The sequence below is a fragment of the Mytilus galloprovincialis genome, chromosome 12 (genome assembly GCF_965363235.1).
Source record: "Mytilus galloprovincialis chromosome 12, xbMytGall1.hap1.1, whole genome shotgun sequence".
NCBI classification, from domain to species: Eukaryota; Metazoa; Mollusca; class Bivalvia; order Mytilida; family Mytilidae; genus Mytilus; species Mytilus galloprovincialis.
In genome coordinates, this window is record NC_134849.1 from 64,651,532 (window position 1) to 64,676,429 (window position 24,898).

General features: G+C 30.9%; 1 protein-coding gene across 1 annotated transcript; it reads left to right on the forward strand.

Moving 5' to 3' along the window:
* The first annotated feature begins 18,884 nt into the window (after nucleotides 1-18,884).
* On the forward strand, nucleotides 18,885-24,898 carry LOC143054576 (baculoviral IAP repeat-containing protein 7-A-like). Its single transcript, XM_076227597.1, has 4 exons — nucleotides 18,885-20,467; nucleotides 20,971-21,175; nucleotides 21,475-21,675; nucleotides 22,063-24,898. The coding sequence occupies exons 1-4, from the start codon at nucleotides 18,914-18,916 to the stop codon at nucleotides 22,257-22,259; spliced, it is 2,157 nt and encodes a 718-aa protein (XP_076083712.1). The 5' UTR covers nucleotides 18,885-18,913; the 3' UTR covers nucleotides 22,260-24,898.

The following is a 24,898-nucleotide window of genomic DNA, read 5'->3' on the forward strand; positions in this document are numbered from 1 at the left end:
TTTGTATGTTTTTAATTAGATATGACATTTGATAGTGATATTAGATATTCACATTTAGGACATATAAGAAGATGTGCTATGAGTGCCAATGAGACAACTCTCTATCCAAGTCACAATATAGTTCAAGATGCAGTCCTCAATACAAAGTGTAGAGTTATATAAGATAACTGGTACAGATGATTGCCAATGATACAACTCAAGTGATTATTAGTAATTCTATGGCCTTGAAATGGGAGTAAAAACCAACTTATTAGCAAGCTATGATGGACCAGTTTATAGAATTTATAATTTCTTTCAACCTTATTAATCATTTTGTTATTCGACTTACAAGTTCAAGGTACATAGACAGCTAGATGTATTTCTTGCATGCTTGATTATAATTCTGTTGATAATGATTTTGTGAGAAATTTTGCTTCTCAAAAGTTGCTTGGACATGGCTATGAGTAAGTCAAATTTAAGTCAGCTTTCAAGAAATTTCAAGGTCGCCATAATGTCTGACAGTTAAAATGATTGTCAGTGCTTTAGAAATTATATCTCATATTTTCCATGTGTTGTTCAAGTACATGGCATGCTATATACAGTGTCTAAAACTTAACTTGTACTTTAAAAGTATGCTTTCTATTGAATAGATATGTAATTTCATATTTACTCTCACATGAAATTCATATTTATATCATTATGAGTATCAAATTAGAAAAAAAAACCAACATATGGAAAACATATGTTGAGATCCTCATATGAAATCATATGATTTGATGGCATGAAAAACATATGTTTAACATATGTTTATCATATGATTTTTTAAAAACATGTGTTTATCATATGTTAAACATATGTTTCTCATGTAGTAAAAACATATGTTTTTCATGAGTGGTTCTCAACATACGTTTGACATATGTTTTTGAACATATGAAAAACACATGAAAAACATATGAAAACATATGTTGCAATTTTTCATGTGTAGTATCTTGACCAACTGACCTTTATCATAGAGTTTAATTACTTTCTCTTTAGACAAAACAAATAGGCATAACTAATTTTATTACCCTACACCCCAAAACATCGTTACTTGTCTTAATTAATCTGACAGTTCAACTTTAACTGCAGTTAATAAAACTAGCCATTTGTCAAATAAGCCTTGCGTCATTAATTTTCTATGTACACAAATAAACAGTTATAAAGCAAATGAGTAAGAGGTAAATATTTACAAAACATAAATATTTCAATACCGTTTTTCAAAGAGTCCTATTCATCCTATATTTGTTTTGGTGTAATTGCAACAAAATTGTTAGCTAATTTTCTTTAGCCTTTTTCTAATTATTATTCATTTAATTTACTTCAATTAATAAATTAGTATACCTTTCTAAACATATAATAAACACTATATAACATCTTAACCAGCAGCCATCCTTCACCGAGGTAAGTCGAGGCACAGAGACCACGTGACAAAGAAACGTCGGGAATCGAAATCGGAATTCTTTATGTTTTGAATTATGAATTATGAATTTTGAATTTTGAATTTTGAATTTTGAATGATCCTTCTCGGCTTTCGTAGCCTTCTCGGCTTTCGTACAATGCTGCATTCACACATAATTCAAATTCAATTCGAAACGTTTAACATGTTTAATGTCCAAAAAAAATTCTACTTCAATACACATCAAAATCACTGTACTGTCCGAATGACGCTTAATTTTTATCTCAATTAATAATATTCATGTGTTGTAACTGCTGGCAAGTTTATAATAATTCCTGTCAGAAAACTGAATCAAAACTTATCGTACTAGTCAACATGATCAGCCTGGCATAAACAATCTTCAAAATTGATCATATATGTACAAGTAGATATAGGTATATGTAAATATCTTCATAACACCATGGTAGTCTAGAGTTTCATTGCTTTTGTGGAACTATTGTGGTGAATAGACAATCCAATTGCTACAGAGAATAATGCATTGTACATATATATGTATGCCTTGCCTTTTCTTGTATTAGCCATTGCCAAAGATTGGAATCAAGCTGAAATAAAAACAAATGCAGATAGGTATAATATTGCTTTAATATTTTGACATATACAATGTAGCAAAAAAGCTTCATACCTAAAATCTTTATGTATTAGTTTTGTCCATGTTCATTGAGGCCCTTATAATTATTGCTTATATTCTCTAGGGTCCCAAGTCAGGATCCTCTGGCCTTTGTTAGTCTTGTGTGATTTTTAATTATAGATTCTTGTGTATAATTCTAACTAAGTTTAGTATGAAGTCCATAATCACTGAACTAGAATACATTTTTGTTTAGGGGTCAGTTGAAGCAAGCGTCCAGGTGTGGGAGTTTCACGCTGCATTGAAGACCATTTGGTGACCTTTTAATATTCTTTAGACTGCTCTTTTGTCGGGTTGTTGTCACTTGACTTTGGCACATTCCCCATTTTCATTCCAATTTCATTTGAAATTGTTAGTGATTTAAAATATATTGATTACGGTTTCGCTGTGCTCCTTTGCCAATATCATAATAAAAGCATACATCAGTTCTTTTAATTATTCTTGTAGGAATTAAGGAAAAAAAATTGTAACTTGTTGAAAATGTCACTTCGTAAGGCACAACGTTACCTTGGACTTCTTTCGTATCATGCGTGTTCTTTTAACAGTATTTTCATAGAAAAGTGGTTTACCAGTACCAAGTTGCTGAAGAAAAAGCATAGAAATGATTCTTGAACACTTCACGAGTGTTTAGAAATGAAAAAATCACAAAAAGAAACATCGAAAAAAGATGCGTTTTCATTTCCGAAAAAAATGAAAAGTGCTTGTTAATCAAAATCAATTACGGTGTGGGACGCGTCACAAATTCGTACTTAACATGTTGCAATAATATGAAGTGACATCATGCTGTCCTTTAGCAAATAATTGATAAAGCATTAATCTCAATATTGTTTGAAGCACCTTTGGATATACCAAAGCACACGTAGCAGTCTGTAACACCAATGCCTGAACTAAAAACACGAAAAAGGAAACCATCTTGAAATGACCTTGACATCGACAAAATCTATAAATACGTATTCAAATGAGGTCCCGATTGAAATTGCAAAGGCCTCGATCGAGTATAATGTTTTGGGGTTTACACGATACGCAGGCCCGAGGCACGGTAACAAATAATAATAACATCAGCTTGCATTTAATGATTAAATACAATACATAGCCGTTTACAATGTAGAAATAAAATAATCAAGTGTTCTTACAAATTCAAGACTTATACCAGAGAGGAAGTAATTGCTTTTAAATATTTACCTTTTATATGATATTAGGATGGAATCCACCAGTCAACGGCGTCACTGATTAAAAATAGCCGCACAATAATATCCATGCGCCATTTGGCAAATTTTAATGACTTCATTACAGAAATTTTCGGCGATGAAATTATTCTTACAATAGTTCACTTACATCTTCACCAAAAGCACAGACGACAAAAAGCTATGTTTAACTTTTAATTAGCACTTTTTTAAATGGGGAACATCAATGGTTTTGGGTGATTCGACGATCATTTAGGGTAATCTTCCACATATTTGTTGTTTTTCATAACAAAAAGTGTGAAAATAATGTCTAATTAGTTATAAAGAATCTACCAGACCTGCCAGAACATAGCAATGGCACTTTTTAAAAAATTCCTAGAGGGGATACCAAATCCAGGATGCTCGCGGATCGTATAGGGCAGCTTAACTGCCTAAAAAGCAATTACAAATCATTATGTATACTAAAAAATTTGTGCGAAGGACGTATTTTCAAATGCGATAACTGAGCCTACGGTATGATGATTCAGTGATGGGAAAACCACGCGAAATGTTGATCCGATAAACGGACCAAGCCAGAAAAATCCCGAAATTTGTGGATAAGACAATAACATGACTAGAATAACAAAAATCATAAAAAGAACGGAAACGAAAAATTCAGCATTGTTTGCATTCGTATAACATGTATAGAGCCTAACTCAATAAAGGTTAATGTACGCTATCCAAATTCAAACTTGATTTGATTTTGTGGTAATTAGCATCGTGTATAGTTTCATTAAATTTGGTTGAAGCAAACTATAGTCTGAGAACAGACACCATGATTTTCGGGACGTACGGATGTACGGAAGGACGTGTAAACCAATCTAATTAAAAACCGATCTCTCATCGCTCCTGTTTCTGATATGTCGCGTGGGAGATCTAACGAAACCGGCTTTGAGGTCACATGTGAGTGAACTAAAAGTTATGAATATATAAAAATATGCAAATAAGTTGACGACCTATTAATAAGCCAATCAAAAAAGTTTATGAATTATTTTGACTGACGATTTCGTCGTAAATAAAATGAGTTACATCCCTTTGCCTTACGTTAAACTTCCAAGATCGTGGAAGACTCAATTTCATTGGTCGAAAAAGACACACCTACGAGGTCACTCACATGTGACCTCAAAGCGGGTTTCGTTAGATCTCCCACGCGACATATCAGAAACAGGAGCGATGAGAGATCGGTTTTTAATTAGATTGCGTGTAAACGAACAAAGGTAAAACTTAATGCATCCTCCTTCTGACTTAAAGTATCAATTCTAAATTCTTCTTTTTTTTAATTTCACGTAGGTGTATCATTAAACAAGAAATTAAAACTATTAAACAAACCCTTGCCTCGGTAAAGCTATTATAGCTAGCATTGTAAGTCAGATATAATGTTACGTTTAAATTATTTATTAGATACTATAATTGCCCTAGAAACATTCGTTATTTTCTTAATTCTCGATTTCATCGATGTTGTGTGTGTGCATGGTGTGTGTATCTTTGAATTATCTTTTGAGTAAAGGGCTACATATATATTTTTAACAATAACGGATAAGCGTTTTATTTCATTCAATCCGGTTAATTGAAAAAAAAAATTTGCTCAATTGATTAAAAACCCAGAAACCTAGAAATGTCGTCGATTTTAAAATTCTAATGCAGAGCGATTCAAAATGTTAATTCAAAATTAGTCTAGAAATAATGCGGTTAAATTGCTCATCTTTTTCATTCTATTACTAATATTCTTTCCGCTGAAAGAAAAAAACTGCACGAATTTCAAATACAATACAATGTACACAAAAACAACCATAACAATGTTTTTTCCTAAAATAAATTCTGATTCCAGTTTGACGAAATTTTTTTTTAGTCTAGCAGATGACAAAAAAAAAACATTCTGAATCCAGATATTCCCCATACCTTATAATGTTAAATTGACTGAGCCCCCTTTTTATTTGGAAGTTAAATTGTTGCTTCTCTATGATATAAGGTCTATAGGTCACTGTACGGCCTTCAACACTGAACAAAGCCCATACCGCATAGTCAGCTTTAAAAGGCCCCAAAATGACAAAATTAAAACGATAATTTTAACGGCCTATATTATGTACAAACAATATGAACGAAAAACAAATATGTCAACAAACTATCACCACTGAATAACAGGCTTCTCAGCCTGTGTTAAAGAGTTTTCATTTGGAATTCGAAAAACAAAAACCTAGTTTATCTTCACTTTGTAAGAAGAAAGGGAAATTGAAAAATACTTTAACCTGAGTCGAAGTTCCTTTGAGAAGCAGTTGTGATCCAATTCTTGTTAACTTATCTACACTATTAAACGAGAAGACCTCATTTTGTGTGTCGCTTCTCTTTCTCCCACAATAAATTAATCATCATGTCTCTGTGTCCTATAGGTACCGTGCATAGTCACATTTGTCATCCATTCTTATGACTATTCAGTTTGAGTTATTTTGGGAGAAAAACGAAAATAAAGGCGTCCGGATATTGATTCCTTATTCAAACTGACTTTTAAGTCAGATATGACTTCCGTTTAAACATTGAGAACCAATCGTATGATAAATAACAAAAATGAAAAATAAATAAGCCAATCAGGGCGTTATCGATATCGTGGTTTTTAGATCGTGCGAACCACTACTATTATACCTCGGTTTAAACTTGCACATAATTTTCCTAAATTCTCGGACGAGGACATGATAATTCTTTTCGCGTTTATCTGCATGTATACTATGATTGATATACTACTTTATCGGTAATTTGTACATTTTTCCTTTGATGTGTACTCGCTGATAATGTCAGTATCAGTGGACTGGACGTGATATAAAAATTATTGGGTTAGTACGCAAATGACATGCGCGAATGCAACGCGTAAGAATCTACTTTCCCCTTTCATTCACAAAATTGCGCGTGATTTTTATCGCAGAAACGCACGAGATTTTTGGGGAATGAAACACTTGACATTGATTATAACTTTCACAAAGTTAGTTTAGCCTTTTTTGTTGTGAAAATGTGAACAAAAAATGCATGAAAAAGCCGTCAGACTTAAAAAAAAACTGCGTTATCTATAATTGATATATGAAGTACAACTAACACATCGTCCATGGTGTTCCATTCCGAGTTTTTATTCATACAATACCAATACATAGCCTGGTGCCGTTTCAAGTATTTTTCTTTTTCTGTTTCTTGAGAAGTATTTGTTTTACCTGTTCAGTCACTATAAAGTGTTACAATTCATATTTAAACGCAACACATAAATAGTGACCAAAAAGGTACCGCTATCGCATGAGAGAAGCTAGAAAAAAAAATGAAATTTACGCATTTTCGACATTTTTGTGGGACCATCATATACAATTTTAAAAGAAGTGGTTTCATTGTCAATTTAAAGACAGATATTCATAGAACAAAGAAGAAAAAAGTGAACTTATTCATATGCGACATATGCGAATCTAGGATAAATTTTAAAAAGGGGGTAACCGGGGCACCATCTATTAAAATGTTTGAAATAATTATGAAGTAGACAAGAAATGAGCTTGTTCAGATAATTTACAAATTACAGTCAGCTTTAAGTAAAATATAATTATAACTTGAAGTCGTTGAACTTAAAAATGATGATCGATGAAAAATCTGCTGATTCTTATCGTATCATTCCAGGGATGATTCCACTATATAGTTTAGGGCCGCTTGGCGGCCCTAAAATCGGCCAGCGGCCCCAAAAAAATATTTGTCAATATAAATTCCAAATTCATGAAAATAAAATAAAAATCTGTTTTCCAGAAAAGATTAGGACTTTATTCGTAATAGGTTGAAAAATATAGGCAAAGTATAGATGTTTACAGTGTCCTATATTTTGACTTTAGTGGACGATTTAATTCTGTCATAGATATCTATGATTATGTCAGCATTTGGTAAACAATTTTAGCAGCCAGATTCAATTGATTAAAATGGATTATTTGATCTCGTAAAAGTAGATCGCCTAGCAGGTTGATCAAAAACATGTTTGTCAAAATTGGTGTGAAAGCAGACCTCGGCTAAGAGCAAATTCAAATTTTGATATAATATTGATGAATCCATTTTAATGGGCGCCGATCTCGTAAAAGCAGATCGCCCAGAAGAGCTGCATGGTTATATAATTCGATGAAAATACCGGTAAATTATTTTATATTTGGCTCTATTTCACCAAAAGACAAAAGTTTGAGCGTTTTTGAATAATAATGTTGATGATTAGACCATTCATGAAATACGATATGTCACCATTTAATATGGATCTGTTTCAAAAGTTATGAAAATGATCCTTTTTTCTTCTTTAGAATACCATCAACTTTTGGGGAATTACTTTCCGGCGCATGCATAAATAGTTTTAAGTTAATTTCAAATATTCTTTTATTTATTTATGAAATTTACAATTTTTCCAAATAATTTTAAAGTTCACTGGTCAATTGCTTTAAATATCTTATATATTAAGTATATAAACTTTTGTAATTGTCTTTCTGAATACGACAATGGACCAGTTCAATTTGAAATCCATTTTAATCGAGGTAAACTTATAAAGATGACCTGTTGAAAAAAATACCAAATGGATGATTTTTTTTTCATTGGTTTATATGGCAAGCCATTTTGCTATTTAATTAAATTTCAAGATATCTTATACACTTTATAAGATCTCTTGTATAGAAATATTTTACAGATTATATAAGATATCTTATAAAGTTTATGAAATTTACAATTTTTAAAAAAATTTCATAAAATATAAAAGATGTCTTATAAACTATATGAGATATCTTATTAACTATATAAGATATTTTATAAACTAAATTTATTGTTTATAAGATATCTTATATGAAAGATATTCATAAGATAAATTAATAACTTTAGGAGATATCTTTAAAAGTATATGAGATATCTATAAAATATATAGTTTATAAGATATCTTATATAAATTTCTTTATAAGATATCTTATATAAATTTCTTTATAAGATATCTTATATAAATTTCTTTATAAGATATCTTATATAAATTTCTTTATAAGATATCTTATATAAATTTCTTTATGAGATATCTTATATAAATTTCTTTATGAGATATCCCATAAACTATATAAGATATCTTATAAACTATATAAGATATCTTAAAGATATCTTATAAACTATCTTATAAACTCTTAAATATATCTTATAAACTATACAAGATATCTAATCTGAAATATATTCATAAGAGATCTTTAAAACTTTAGGAGATATCTTATCAAGTATATAAGCTATCTTATAAAATAACTAGATATTTTGTTAGCTTAAAAAAAAAGAAAAAAAAAGCACTTTTAACTTAAGACTCATTAATATACTGGAGTTATTCCTCTTTAACTGAACATTGACTCTTTTTGGTTTATCAATACCAATATTTTTGTACTCTAAAAAACTATTTAATCATAGTCATGTCTTAGTCTGTAAAAAATATGTATAACAAATAAAACAAAATAAGATACAGAAAAAAACCTTCAAGTAGTTGTCTGCTACTATAAAAACTATAGTTATCTATATATTTTATAAGAAAATTTTATAATATGAAAATTTTATTTTGTCTGCTACTATAAAAACTATAGTTATCTATATATTTTATAAGAAAATTTTATAATATGAAAATTTTATAATATGAAAAGTTTTAATGGGATTTATTTCCCTCTACTACTTGTAATTTGAACTTTATATTTTCTCCATAGTGAGTTCTAGAGCACCGTCCCTTGATGAATATTGTCCAGTAGCAATGTTAACCCTTGCTATTGTGCATTAGTCATGAGGAGAATCACTATTGGAGTAATCTCGTGTATCTGTAGCTAGTTCTGAAGGATCCCCCCTTGATGACCTTTGCATTGTTGTGATGAAGTCCCTCACTACTGTGCACTGGTCATGAGGAGAACTACTGCAGATTGAGATACTATATTCCCGGTTCTATTTTTGCTATTTTTTAGTTTCCGTATTTTAAAATAAAATTAATATCATATCCTTTTAATATTAAATCGGCCTCATTGCACTCAATGTCTCTTACTATAATTATATCCTACATTACTCATATTATCAATTTATTATTTGTGTATTACTTATTGTGTATTTCACTAATGTTTATATAATCATTGTATTATGATGTTTTTGTATCTTGCCTGACAAGGGCCCATGATTGGAAAAATAAAATAATGTCTAATGTCTAATAATGTCTAATGTCTATAGTTTATAAGATATCTTATATAATTTTCTTTGTAAGATATCCCATAAACTATACAAGATATCTTAGAAACTATATGAGATGTTTTATCAACTATATAAGATGTCTTGTAAATTATAAAAGATATCTTGTAAATTATAAAAGATATCTTGTAAATTATAAAAGATATTTATAAGATATCTCATATACTTGATGAGATCTCTAATAAACTTGACATTTGATTAAATAGTAAAACGGCTTGCCATAGATTTATGTAAGCTGGTATATATGTTTATGTATATGTTATATGCCTAGATACTTTGAAGTAAGGCGTCAAAGAAAAAAAAATATAATAGCCTTTCAAGACGTCATAATTATTTGGACTAGTGCATCATGTGCACTGATATTCATGTAATACAACTTCCCTAGTCATGCTAGTCTCAATCCAATAACTTTCAAGTAATCTGGTGAGCATATTTATGTGATCAGAATAATATATATTATAATCAGTAGCCCATCTATAATTATTCAAAATGTTACAACTTCTTAAATCAGTGTAGAGGTTAAACTTAATATACAGTTCCGTTTTTACAGGAAAATGATCATGATGATATGATTTCGTCTTAGATTTTATGCATAAAAAAATCCCAATTGGAATAAAAATTCCCAATTCGATGTTCAAGGGACCTATTTCATTTGAAAACACCTGGAATCATCCCTGCATTCTATAGTATGTTCTGTCAGACTTACTATGCTCAAGGAGGATATGACCTTAATCGGGACTCCGGGGTCTGGTGTCTTCGAGAGAAGCTCTACTGTGATAGTCGACTTTGGTATATTTTTAACCCCTTATTGATAGGATTTCAAACGCCTGTGATTTAAATTCGGGACCTCGTGATTTCGTGTTTTTAAACCCGGGATTTCGGGATCAGGACCCTCCCATCCTATAATCCCCCTCTATGTTGATGCTTTGTGAAAAATAAAGAAATCCGACTTACCGGTAAGCTACCATTATATTTGCCATTGTTAGAGTCATGTCCAAAGCAGAATATTAATGAAACACATGCAATAATTCCTTTTCAATACTTTGTGCAAGAGAACGCCATGTTTACTGCACTGTGACAAAATTTCAAATGACGTAATGCAGCCTGTGACGTCAAGTGTGATTCGCCGTGATTCGACGCGAAAAAGAAGTTCGTTTGTTTTTTTCTCTATTATTGTAGTAATTTATATATTTTTTTAATTACCGATAAACAGAATAAAGGACTTTTTGTTTTTGATACTGACTTTATCACAGAAAATATCAGGCTCGCCCTTCGGGCTCACCTGATATTTTACTGTGATAAAGTCAGTATCAAAAACAAAAAGTCCTTTATTCTATATATAATATATAGACTGTCTATATAATATTGTAGTGATCGCCATGGAGAAGAAACTTAGAATAAATAGCTAATAGAAAATTAAATACACTTTACTATTTATAATATAGATACGTATGTATTTATTCTCCAGACATAAAATCTTTCACAAAAATTCATTCTAAAATAGTTAATACGCTTTCAACCAAGCTTAAAATGCCCGCGATTTTGCTTTTAAGTCAAATTGGACTTCCGGATTTTAACTTGCACATAAATTTCATAAGGGTACTCGGGGACAGGACAATAATTATCATCAGTCGGTTGATATAGACTCTCTATATAATATAGCAGTGATCGCCTAGGAAAAGAAACTTGAATTTGATAGTTGATAGCAAATACACTTTAATTATAGTATATGTATGTTCATAGTATACAGAAACGAGAAAATAATGGAATTTAACAGAAAAAAATAATAAGGGACTTGTGAAGTAAGAGAGAGGACTTAAACTGTTTCCAAGTACCTATGAATTATGATATCTTTTCTGAAATTCTCCAGACATGATTTTTTTACAGAAATTCTCCTTACAACAGTTCACATACTTTCAAACAAGCTCTAAATGCCTGCGATTTTGCGGGTGTGTTCTAGTTCATATGAAACATACTTCAAACAGGACCTTGTTTGGAACATTAACAATCTAGTATCATGTTTCCCTATAAAGATGATGCATCCTCTCATGAAGTACGTTAGATAACTGAAAATAAACTGCATCCATCTTATTTGAGCATGTTATTTAAAATATAGTACATCAAAGATACAGTTAAATCTACCTCATATATTGACTTGCATCTAGAAATTAACAATTCGGTTCGGCTGAAAACAAAACTTTACGACAAAAGGATTGATTTGAGCTTCCTAATTTGTGAACTTTCAATTTCTATCTAGAAATATTCCAGCAGCGCCTGCATCTGTGCATATATATAGTATATATTATTCTGATTTACTTTGTTAACTTAAGAAAATAAAACATGTAAAATAGATGTAAAGGATACAACAATCTGTTACCTAAGTTCAGGTTTTGTAGACAAACTACATTACAAACTATGTCATTAACCTGTGTAACATGGATGTCACTACACATGTATATACTAGTATATAAAATCAAGAATGGAAATGAGGAATATGTCAAATCGACAACAACCCGACCAAAGAACAGATAACAACCGAAGGCCACCAATGGGTCTTCAACGCAACGAGAAAATTCTCTTTTGAAATAAAGAGATTGCTATAAAAAAAAAAAGGGGGGGACGAAAGATACCAGAGGGAGAGTAGTCTCGATTATCCAGACGCTCCGTATGCATATATATGTAGTTATTGTTGGCTGTAAGAACGACAACTCTGGTGCATCGAGACTAGCGGGACTGTATCACAGTCAAACTTATAGTTACGTATATACATGGTATAGATGCATACACAAGTTTCTCAAAGCAAATGTAGCGTGCATTTAAATTACTTATACGTAATGATAAAAACTGAGAATAGAAATGGGATTCGACTAGGATATAACACGGTATGGGGTTATCTCATGATAATCGAATATAGTTGGTTGACATGTAGCTGTTAACTTCATTCTATATTCCATTGATAGAGAGTTGGTGTTTAACGAGGAAACTATTCAATCAAATAATCCGAGGGTAAAGTGGGAAGAAACTCTTCGGAAGTGTTACGGACTCCTCCATGATTTGATTGATCATTAATTGGAATATCTGTGTCTCAGATGACCATGCACTGAATTTGACATGTAGAATCCGCAATACCGTTCTCCTTTCCTAGCCATTTTAATTCATGGAATAAGCACAATAGTTCAAAAGGGAGAAGGGGATCGTCCCTTGCTCGCTTTAAGTTTTAAAAAAATCATGTTCTTTCGATATATACTAATTTGATTTTCAATAATCGGGAATTACCTCTTTAGACATCTCCGGATCCACCCATGAAAAGGGACCTTAGGATGAAATTTGAAAAAAATAGGCAGGACAGGAGTTCTGAGTAAAAAAAAAAAGGCAGGATGAGACACTTTGCAAAAAAAAAAAGGCAGGATAACAATTTATGAAAAAAAGTCAGGACAAACTAATAAAAAAAAAGGCAGGACCGAATAGAGTGAAAAATAAAAAGGCAGGACAGAGATTACAACTAAAAAAAAATGCAGGACAAAATTTTTCATCCTAGCCCCCCCCCCCCCCCCCCCCATAAAAATCAAATGGTAGCTCCCTTATAAGATCACATAGAAGAAAAGTAAAACACTGTATTTGCTGATAATACCCAGCTATTTCATCCTTCGGCATTCGAAAAATTAATATAACAAGTTGTAAAACGGAAAGTTCGATGATCCCAAATGTTACTTTATACATTTTTTGCTTTGAATTTGATCAATTAAGGTTGTAAAATTATAAGATATAAAGTTGGATAAAATGAGAAATCAAATCTCAAAATGTTGTTACATTCTTTTTTAGAACAAACAATTTAGAATGAAGTGAAGTTTTAAAATGGACGAAAAAATAATTCCGTAGCACCTGAGATCACTCCAGATTTTGGTAGGGTTCGTCTTTCTTAGTCTTTAGTTGTCTATGTTGTGTCTTCTGTTCTATTGTTTGTCTGTTTGTATTTTATTTTTGGCCATGACGTTGTCAGTTTCCTTTCAATCTATGAGTTTGACTTTCCCTCTGGTATCTTCCTTCCCTCTCTTTTAAGCGTTTACAAGGCAAAATAAATAAATAATTATATCCAATTTACCTATTAGTATTTGCTTACATGTTAAAAGTATTGTAAACGAAGCTGTAGTAGTTGTAAAATTGTAAAATTATATATATATATATGATGCTAAGCGCCATCAAAATTGGTTGTAGTGAAATACATTTCAGTGACCTACCTCTTCAAATATATTTTCCTGATACATGTGTCAAAATTCATTACTAAAATTACTTAGTGTATTGAAGCATCAACATAATCAGTTTTTTCCTTATTTTGTAAATTTTAGATACCAAAAATCAGCATCGAAAATTTTGTATGAATTTATATCATATTGAATTTTAAGGTTAGGCTAAGGCAGTGGGCGACAGTGGGCGACTGTTTCTGGTTGGGTTAAATTTTAACGAAAAAGTAAGAGCTTTTTCAATAGAAAAGTACTTAATTATAATTTTAAATGAGACGTTTCCTTTGCTAATTATTTCAAACAGAAATGTATATACATAATATATATCTATACTACTTAGTTTCAACAAAATTGATATTTTTTACGATAATTGAAAATTATTTGTCGGAAATACGATTAAATCAATTTAATTAATAGTGATCTTTGATCTTATATTTTTGATTTTTCACGTTTTAATTTTTCAGAATTTATATATGCACACCTTTATAATATATATATATATAAACGTGTGTTACACAATGTACAAGGTATATCCAAAATAAGTTAACCGATAAATCCCCGATCTATTTATAAGTTTTCCGAAAAAAGAAATTCTGCGTTAGCAATCTATAAATGTAGATACATTATTTTATCGACTTGTATATGTATCGATAGACAACTTAAGTGTGTAAAAGGTAGGTTAAGATTAGATCAAAACTGATGCAATATATGGTAATGAGATATAATACGGTGAAAACGTGTACAAATAGCGCGTTTCCAATATTTCATTCAATATCAAAATGGTTTCGAATTGAAGTTGAATTTTTTTTGGTCTCAATCATTCAATAACAAATTTTCTGATTTTAATGAATTTTATTTCAATTTATTTTGTTAATAATCATTTTAATAATAGTTAGCGTGGAAACGAAAACAACCAGGAAAAAAAATAAACAATCTCCGACTGTTATGGAACGACTATTTAACTTTAAAATTAAAGATTTTTTTCTTTGGTATAATCATACTGTGATCCCCGATTTGAAAAAAAAAAATAGTGTGGTCAAGCTGTAACAAAAAAATATAAAATAATATTCCGATTCTATTTTTTCCTTTACCTCATAGTGTTATAATATAATAATGTATTGTAAATTACTATTCCAATGTTATTCTTAGACATTCATGGTCTATATAGATTTCTAAAACGGACCCATTGTTTTCAAAAGGGGTGGGCCGGAATGTGGAGTATTTTTTGGGGGGGAGGGGGTCGATAATGATATATTTACGAACACAACCCGATTAACTGTTTATCGTTGTATTACTGGTATTTTTCCATCCCTACCATACAATATTTAGGGAAAAAATGTTTGGAGAATCAGTTGGCCAGCAAGTGTTGTTGATGATAATAATGATGATATAAAAACAACAATAAAAGTGGGGAGACGTGAAAATACAGAAAATCTTATTAGAAGATTTTATACAAACAAATAACTGTTTTTTTCAATCAAGGGGTGGAGAAGTTGGGTTGGGAAAGGGGTTGATAGTACGCCCCGCTCTGCGCTTTCCAATGAAGCCGCCACTTTATGCAATGATTTGTATGCACGAACTAAAATATACAAGACAAAGTATTCATAATTTATAATGTACATGTATGAAGTTATATTTTTCTATTTGTTTCATTAATAAAATAATCTTTCAATCAAGAGTCTGATTGTACTATATTTGTATATGTTATTGTAATTTTTCCATATTGCCCCTTGTGTGCCCTAGTCCAGATAATCTTGACGTGGGCTGTGGTTATTTTTCGATTTTGACTTTGTTTGATCCCACATTGACGTCGCAGGAAGGCGTCCCAGAAAGAAAATAAAATAGCCTTGCCCGACGTCATAATTAATTGGACTATATGTATTGATTTGAATTTTTTTTTTTAACTAATACAGTTTAATGTAATTCCTAATATGTTCTATCCTATGCTATTCAAATCTCTTCTTTTTTTATCCTATCATCTATTATTTTTTTCTTTTATATCCTATTATTTTCTATCCTGTTCTTTTCAATCTATCATATTCTAATCTATTCTAGAATGAACCAATCAGATTACGTATTTATGACACACAACCACGTGCGTCGTTGTTTGTAAACAAACAGCGTATATTCAGTAAACATGGCAACGTTTTCATCTTACTTAAAACTGTGTAAGAAAATCTTACGTTAATATTGTATATTAGACCAGATATTTAAACGTTAATATTGTGCAGAAGACATTACGGTTGTTTAAAATTCATAATTATTCTTATAAACAAAACCAATACAAACATAAACTACGATGCGCGTCATGTGATTATGATTCGTCATTCTAAAAATACTTTTTTTTTTTTTTTTTTTATCTTAAAATAGATCTTCAGTGTTATATATATTTAAATCGGCATATGACTCACTATATATATGTTAGGGATACTGTAAGGTAAGCATGCAATACATTTTCTGAACTTTATCTTTACAAATTTTGTTATCTATTATAATTTTCAAAAAATGTATATATAATCTGATAAAAACAGTTTTATAAGTCTATGTTATATCATTTTTTTTTTAATTTTCTTATCAAATATGTATGTTGTTGCGATTTTGTACATGTTATATAACATTTACAAAACATATTGTACATGTTGTAAATTGTACAATGCAAAATTACAAGTTATAACATGTACAAAAGTACCTCATACATGCTATAACTTGTAGAAAATATCTTAACTAAAAATAGTTTAACTTGTACAACAGTTAAAAATAAAATAGGTGTTTCTTAGTATTACCTTTTTTTCTGTACGATTGACTGTAACAATAAAATAACTTGATAAGAATATGTTAAGTTCTAACATTTTGGTTGGGATTAGGTACTTAGGGATAGGGCAATTGTTTTAGCCCGCCCCTTTTTTTTCTCAAAATCCGTTTTTTTCTTCTGTTAATTTCTTATTTTCTAGTTTTTATGTATAATAAAAATTTATTAGAGACTCTCTTAGTCTGTTCAGTGACCGCTGCATGAATATTAAATTTGGAATTGATAGTAAATAGCAAATACAAGTAAGTTATAGTAAATTTATGTTCTAATGATACAGAAAAATGCGAAAATAATTCGAAATAATAGAAAACGAAAAATACCGGAGTTTGAAAAAGGGGGAGGAACAAAAAAGTGTCCTGTCCCAATGAACCTATGGTTGGGAAACCGAAATGTAAGACAAAAAATAAAACCCAATTTAATATGAAACAAATTATTGATAATGGTTACATGTAATTGATACGGAATTTTATTTAGGATTTTGAAAAATCTTAATATTTGGCGGGTCAGGCGAGTGAATTTCTTTTTTCGCTTATATCTAATTACAGATACTTGACATACATCCAAGTTTGTATTGTTCGTGTTTGATCTTTAAAAATAAGCTTTAATTTTAGTATCTTTCTTTAAAGATCGTTGCGCAACGTTTCGATTACAAAATTATTTTTTGATATGAGGTAATGTAACAATTTTCATCATTCAATAAAATTGAGAATGGAAATGGGGAATGTATATATTAAGTAACTTTAGTGTAAAAGTTATGGATTCATTCAACAGAACCTCATCGATAATGTAAGTCTCCCACCAAATACTATTTCATTCAGAAAACACATTTTTAACGAAATTTTAAGTAGAAAATCAATAACAGGTTTAAGACATGACATTTAACTTAAGACATGAATATGTGCATACGAAGCAAATTTCATAGATCACCTTCATCAGCATTGAAGGACCTTTAAGACGAAGCGCTCGGTTGATGGGCCCCAGCTTCTTTTTCCTTTTAAGTGTGTATGTGTGGGGGTGGGCAGGGGGGCAGAAAGGGGGGGGGGGAGTTATTTGTTGTCAGAAATATTCTTTAATTTTTAAACATTTTTTTCATCCTGCCTTAGACAAAGTTATTATTGTTAAATCTTAAAAATACATTGTTTCAATGATAAAAGACATTTAAGACATTTTGGATATATATATATATTATTTTCTGTGGTTAATTATTTGCTAATTAGATAAAACACATTGAGGTCCAAGGGGTCCTAAACCAAAATTTTGTTTAATTTCACAAAAAAAATCCTGATATTCTCATTCTAACATATCATTTTATCTATTTTAATTCAAAAATAGATATAACATCTTATCTTATTTTAGAGCACTATTTATTTTGTTAAACCATATATAATTTTAGGGCACATTTTTTTGGGTTAAATTATATCTAATTTTATGGCACATTTTTTTTGGTTAAATTATTTCTAATTTTAGAAAACTATTTGTATATTATTTCTTCTGTTTAAGTTATTTCCCTTTGAACAGAAAATTAATTAGGATATGGATAAAACTAAACTGTGTTTCACTTCAAAATAAGTTCAGTATATATAGGGTTCTTTCACATGTTGAATCTAAACCTGTTTTTGAATATTGGATTTTTGGGCCCAGTTTTCAAAATCAGGGTCCAATATTAAACTTTATATGTTTCAACAAAAATGAATAAATGGGGTTCCAAGTTTGAAGTGATGAATCTAGTCAGATTGGGTTATAAACTCTCTTATCAAATTGGTCCACATTAAGGTTCACAGGGTTCCAAATTAAACTTTTGTTTGATTTCATCAAACATTTAATTCTTCGGTGATTCTGACCATGTACTTAGATTTTGAATATTGGACAATAATAGGTAAATATACAATTTCAAAATGTTCAGTTCTTTCACCACCATATTTTGTGAAACAAATCTATGCTTTGATCAATATTCAATCATAATCCAAATTCAGAGAGTTTTTTTTTTAGCTTAACAGTAGTGTCCATACTTACTCAACTGTTCAGGGTTCGACCTCTGCAGAAATTTCGATTTGCTGTCACTGTGACAGCCTAATGTTAAACATACACTTTATATTATCTCTATACAGTAAACTTCAATGGTATGAAAAGTGGTTAAATATATTTGTAAATAAAACCATTAAAACACAGACGAGATTGGATCGAGCAGCTAGTTTTGGTTATTTTTTCTTTCATAATGGTAACAGACAGGCATTATAGCTAGTTCACTTTTATTGACATTATGATGCATTTTACTACTTAAATTGTCATGTTTGTTTTCTAGATTTTTCTGCAATGATGTGTTGTACAGAAACTTCAGAGATTGTTCTACAAGGAAAACACCAAACCAGAGCCATTGATTCAAGAATGTGCGAACCAAGAGTATTCCAAAGATCATTTAGTGATACTGGACAAGGGCCTCTCATGCTTTCTCGTTCTGTACAAACTGACCTAACACCAGAAAGCACGTGTTTACAAGATACTGACGACACGCATAGAATTGATATGACAAGTGACACAGAGGATGATAAAGGATATGAAAAAGTTTGCAGTGACCTGCAAGAACTTAAAGATAAAGTCCAGCAACTGACTTCAGCAATAAACCTTTCGGGTCCAGCGCAAATACCAGAAATTATAAATAGACTGAAAACATTTGCCAAAATTAAAGAAAATTCAACAAATTTAAGACTGACCATAGAAAGACTAGAAACAATGGTTGAAAAAACAATGTCTTCGGATGTCGAACACATTATAAACCATCAGGAGTTTACGGCAATACGCTATGGTACTGCTTTTAACAATATTGACACCGTCAGTAAAGTTCAAAATGAATCAAGCTTACAAAAAAATAAAGAAAGCTACAACGTACTTGGCGATTTATTGCGAGTACACATTTTCCCACAGTCTAAATCACAATTTTGTCCACTCAGTTTAAGAACTTATTTTGAGAGTTTTTCAAGTGACACGCCAGTATCTCACGTCGATTCAATGTCAAATGAACTTCTGAGAGTGTCATCGTATAGCAATTTCCCACGAGACATTAGTATAAATCTAATTAAAATGGCTAAGACTGGTTTTTACTACATTGATGGAAGAAAAACAAAGTGCTTTTCCTGTGGAATTATATATGACAGATGGAAATCGGGTGACGATCCTGTTGTTATACATAAAATGCTGTCACCATCATGTGCACTCCTAGCCGAACCCAGATTCTCATCGTCTGCAAATCAAGAAGAACAGACAACGGTTGTTCCGAATAATACTGATTCTACTGTTGACACAACAACTGTTACAAGTCAAGGTTTGAATCAGTCAGAAAATGCTTCATCAAGACCTGAACCTAGATTACAAATAAGTTCATCTTACAATGGTACCAGCAACAATGTACAGGAAAGACCAGGAAACCAAATACGTTCACCATCTAATAGGGACAGAACTAGCTCTGCAACGGGGAACGAGAATAGTCAAGAAACACAGACATCCAATGAAAACAATAATGCTACTGAAACCAGTTCATGCCAGCATAACACCGAATTCGAATCACTTGGAATACACCTAGAAAAGCCTAAGTATCCTAACTATGCCTGCTTGACTGTTAGAATCAGTTCCTTTGAAGGCTGGCCGTCATATTTAGACCAATCACCACGTCAGATGGCTTTGGCTGGTTTTCTGTTTGCTGGTTACCATGATTACACAAGATGCTTTTTCTGTGGTGGAGGACTGCGAAACTGGGAAGCAGGTGACGATCCATGGGTTGAACATGCCAGATGGTTTCCGAAATGTACTTTTCTGAAACAAAACAAGGGAGAAAAGTTCATTCATGCCGTTCAGAAAAGACAAGCTGAAATAGTAAGTAAAAATGTTAAACAAAATGCAATTAACCCAAATCTACATTGCTATGCAAATCATAAAACAAAATTATGGAAAAAAAATCCCGTTTATAATGATATCAATGATAAAAATGATAGCAATGAAACTACAACTTGACAAACATGAAGATAATTTCAATGAAAAAACGAAACTCTTATCCGTTTACATGCAAAACATGAAACCCCATCCCTGAAAAAAAAAAACCAACATCGGAATTATTTTTTGTAATCAGGGACTTCTTATGGAGTGCAATGCTATTTGATGTGTGGTAGATAAATTGTACATTCCGATGGTGTTTTGTTTGGATCAATTACATGGATGGTTGCTGTTCTTTTGAGTAACAGTATGCAACATGCCGTTAGATTGTTTTTCAAAGAACACAAAAGATCAGTATACCAGTTTGCTACATGATTTATTTTAATTCATGAGTTCCTAAATTTTAGTCATTAACATTTTTAAAATGGACTTTTTACCTGTTTCAGGACCGAGAAACCAATGCAACAAATGAAAATACACAAGAGACAACATCGAGAGCTCAAACTTCCTCAACTGCTGTAAATACCAGAACTACTAGAACAACACACAATGACATATTACAAACAGTTGCAGCTAGAAGTGTCATTGAAATGGGATATACAGATCAACAGGTTATAAATGCTTTTCATCATCTAACGACTTCCGGAAAAGGTATGAACTCTTGCAATTTTATAAGATGTGTAAAATGACATGATACGAATGATATATAAGAAGACAAAAGCATTTTAGATTTGCAGCCTTACGCATTAGCACAAAACTTCACAATTAATAAAATGAAATCAATATTAGTTAAAAGAAATGAAAAAAATAACAAGTTTATATTTAACCTTTATGAATCAAAAACAGATGTTTATAGAATTGGTGAAATTCACAGCTGCTGCGCAATACTTCTTGTTTTGATCGCTTACATGAAATATGCAATATCATATATTTATTCATAATCATTTCAGATATGAACAGCATATCAGCAACAGACGTTATGCACATTTTACTAGATGATGAAGCTCATCCTCAACAGCAAGGAGCCACATCAGACGTGAGTCAACATGAAAATAATACGAACACGGCAGGTGACCACAAATCAGATAGTACCAGTACTCAGTGCAATGGCTTAGACAAGACAGTAAATGAGCAAAATTTACTGTTTGATGGTATGCTTCCTATTTATTTTCTTAATTTTGTAAACAATTAAAATGCGAAAAGCAAGGATATATACAAAATTAAACTATAACAGATATTTCAGATTTTTAGGTAATACCTTTCAACAAGTAAGTTCAAAACTATAAAATGAAGAATTTCTGAAATGACATTGAGAAGTTATTGAACTTTATTCTTTCAAATAGCGACGGGCGTATTATGGGCTCATGTCGCAGCTGTTTATTGATATAGTAAAATAAGCTAAATATTAAGAGTTTGCAATTTGACATTAGTACTGACTTTCTTCTTTTTTCTTGGATAAAATAGTATGAACTAGCAATTAAACAAGAACAAGAGAGCATTTTACATAAATACAAAAACTCTATTTTCTCTTATTTCAGATACAGAAAATCTGATAGAGGAAAACAGACAATTGAGGGACCAGCGACTCTGTAAAGTGTGTTTAGATCTAGAGGCATCCATTGCATTTCTACCATGCGGACATATTGTGTGTTGTATTGACTGCGCTCCTGCCATGAGAAAATGTCCCGTATGTAGGACGTATGTGAAAGGAACTGTAAAAACTTATCTTGCATAAGTTACTTTTCAGCGATTCTATAAAGAAAATGAAAACGATGACTACCAAATCAACCTGCAATTAGAAAATGTCCCGTATGTAAGAGATACGAAACAGGAAACGTAAAAACGTACCTCGCATAAGTTATTACTTTGTGGATCCATATGAAAAATGATTCAAATGACCACCAAATCATGTGCCAAAATCAATGTTAAAAAGTAAAATTTATTTACTATTATTGAAATTTATATTTTGTGAAATTCTATTGTATTGTTGTTATAATTGAATATATGCATTTATTGTAATATTGTACTTCTGTATTTAAAGTTTTGATGGTTCGATCCAAAATGGGATGATTTACAATGTTTATTAATACAATATAATATATTAGTAATGTAATATGTTTCAAATACTAATATAACTATTTTTGACGATGCAGATCTTAAATAGTCTTAACTGTTTGATTGCACATTTGAGTCTTTCATAGCTTCTGTTCAAATACTTCATACCTTTCATCGACTAATCGTTGTAATACAGAGCTTTGTATATTATTTATTCATGTGTCTATCCGCCAACTCATTTCCTCTCGATTTCCTTCATACTTAATGATAACTATTTTTCGAAATTTTTAAGAATGTGATAGAAAAAAAGCACTTAAATAAACTCATCATTGATACCAGGACTAAATTTAGTATATACGCCAGACGCGCGTTACGTCTACAAAAGACTCATCAGTGACGCTCCAATCCAGAAAAGTTAAAAAGAGTTTCAACATACAAAAATAACCTTAAAGAAATATCAGTGTATATCTATCATATTAGTCAAGTATATAGGATAGCTTTTGTTAACAATCACAGTTCATCAATTTCGGATGTTCTAGATATAGGTTTATATGTGTAATTTTCTGAATATAGATTAATTATGTCATGAATGACGCATTCACACTGCAAAAGCAGTCAGACATTTATGATATATGTACCAAATCTACATCTTCAAAGTGGGGATGAGACATATACACATGTAAAGTAGATGTCAGTTATTTGGGAAGTAACTTGATTTTAAAACGATTTCCTCATAGGCTAGGACACTATTTCATCAATGTTAATATTTTGTGCTCTGAAAATGATCAGTTTTTCAGAATTTTTGTTTTAATCTTTTATTTTTTTTTGTTAAATGCGTACCATGTTATCATGTTTACCTAAATTAGGTTTACTTTTGTTATTGTTTTTCTAAAGGTTGATTGTTTATGTATCTTGCTAGGGCATATTATTATAATATTTAAAAATGTTTTAAGACTTTTAATACTTTTGTTGGTTATAACATGTCTAACTCAGGTAAGACACACTCATATTTTTTGTTTATTTATTACTTGTGATTCACTGTATACATGGTCACCTGACGTAACTGCACGAGAAAAATGCACGTGCTATTGTTTATGAAGACAATTTTTTAACCATTGTTTTATATCAATATTTGTTAATATTGTAACTTCTTTCAGTATTTTTGTCATTGTTCATATTTTAATATCAAATTGCAAATATTTGTTATTTTTTTATTGCTGTTATTTTTATTAAAAAGATTTGCTATTGTGTTCACCAACTTGAATTACTCCTTTGTTAATGAAACATTAAAAATATATTATTCAGAAGATTCAATTTTCAATTAGTTCAATCAAAAGGATTGACCAAGATAATTTTGAATATCCCTGTAGTTCTTCTGTCGGTTGGAACATGTTTAACTTTTGCGAAAGTAGATTGTCTAAAAGGCTGATATGTTAAATTCACAGGCACGTCCGGTCGTAATTGGTACGTTGAATTCAATACTTCATAACGGAAGAATGCCATATACTCTGTATGTCAAAGGAACCTTTGGGATAACGCATAAGTTTTCTGTAGGTTGCTTCATATTTGAATGCCTTCCGCTTTTTAGTACCTCTTTTTCGGTAAGGTCAAAATGTTACGCTCTCGTCTTATCGACCTACCTAATAGATATTACGATGTTCCTATTGAGTTAATTGATAATCCATCTTCTTCTTGTATATATATAAACTAATTGCAAATGGATTACTACCTCTATCAAATTCAATTTCATTTTTATGTGGGCGTTTTTGCAGTACCGACGTATCATATTGATATTTATTATTTAAATGATTATTCACGAAACATTTGCACTGGGCATTGATTAAATATGTTTCGTTGTTATTCTGAAATCCATTGTTCATTCGCACTACCGAATTCTTAACTTTGATATACTTATAGAATGTTTTATGAATAAGTGTGATGCGCTCTGAAATCTAAGCCAAGCGTCGTATATATGTCGACTTAAAAAAAAAGTTCTTATATTGAACTGATATTCATTATCCGGTGTGTTCTTATATTGTGAGTACATGTAGTTAATATATTTGGTATTATCACTACTATTCATGCATGTAGTTCATCGATTTGTTATTATGGTTTAGACACAGTTTAACGATTTTTTATTATCGTTAATACACAGTTGATAAATATTTTTTTATTATTGTTAGTTCATATTTGATATGGTTGTTTATTATTCTTCCTTTATCACATACTACATGTTACCTCAGATAAACCATGCGTTGTGCTATTGAACTATTCGTGATATCTGTTCAAATTGTCTTATAATTAAAAGCATTTTTGTTA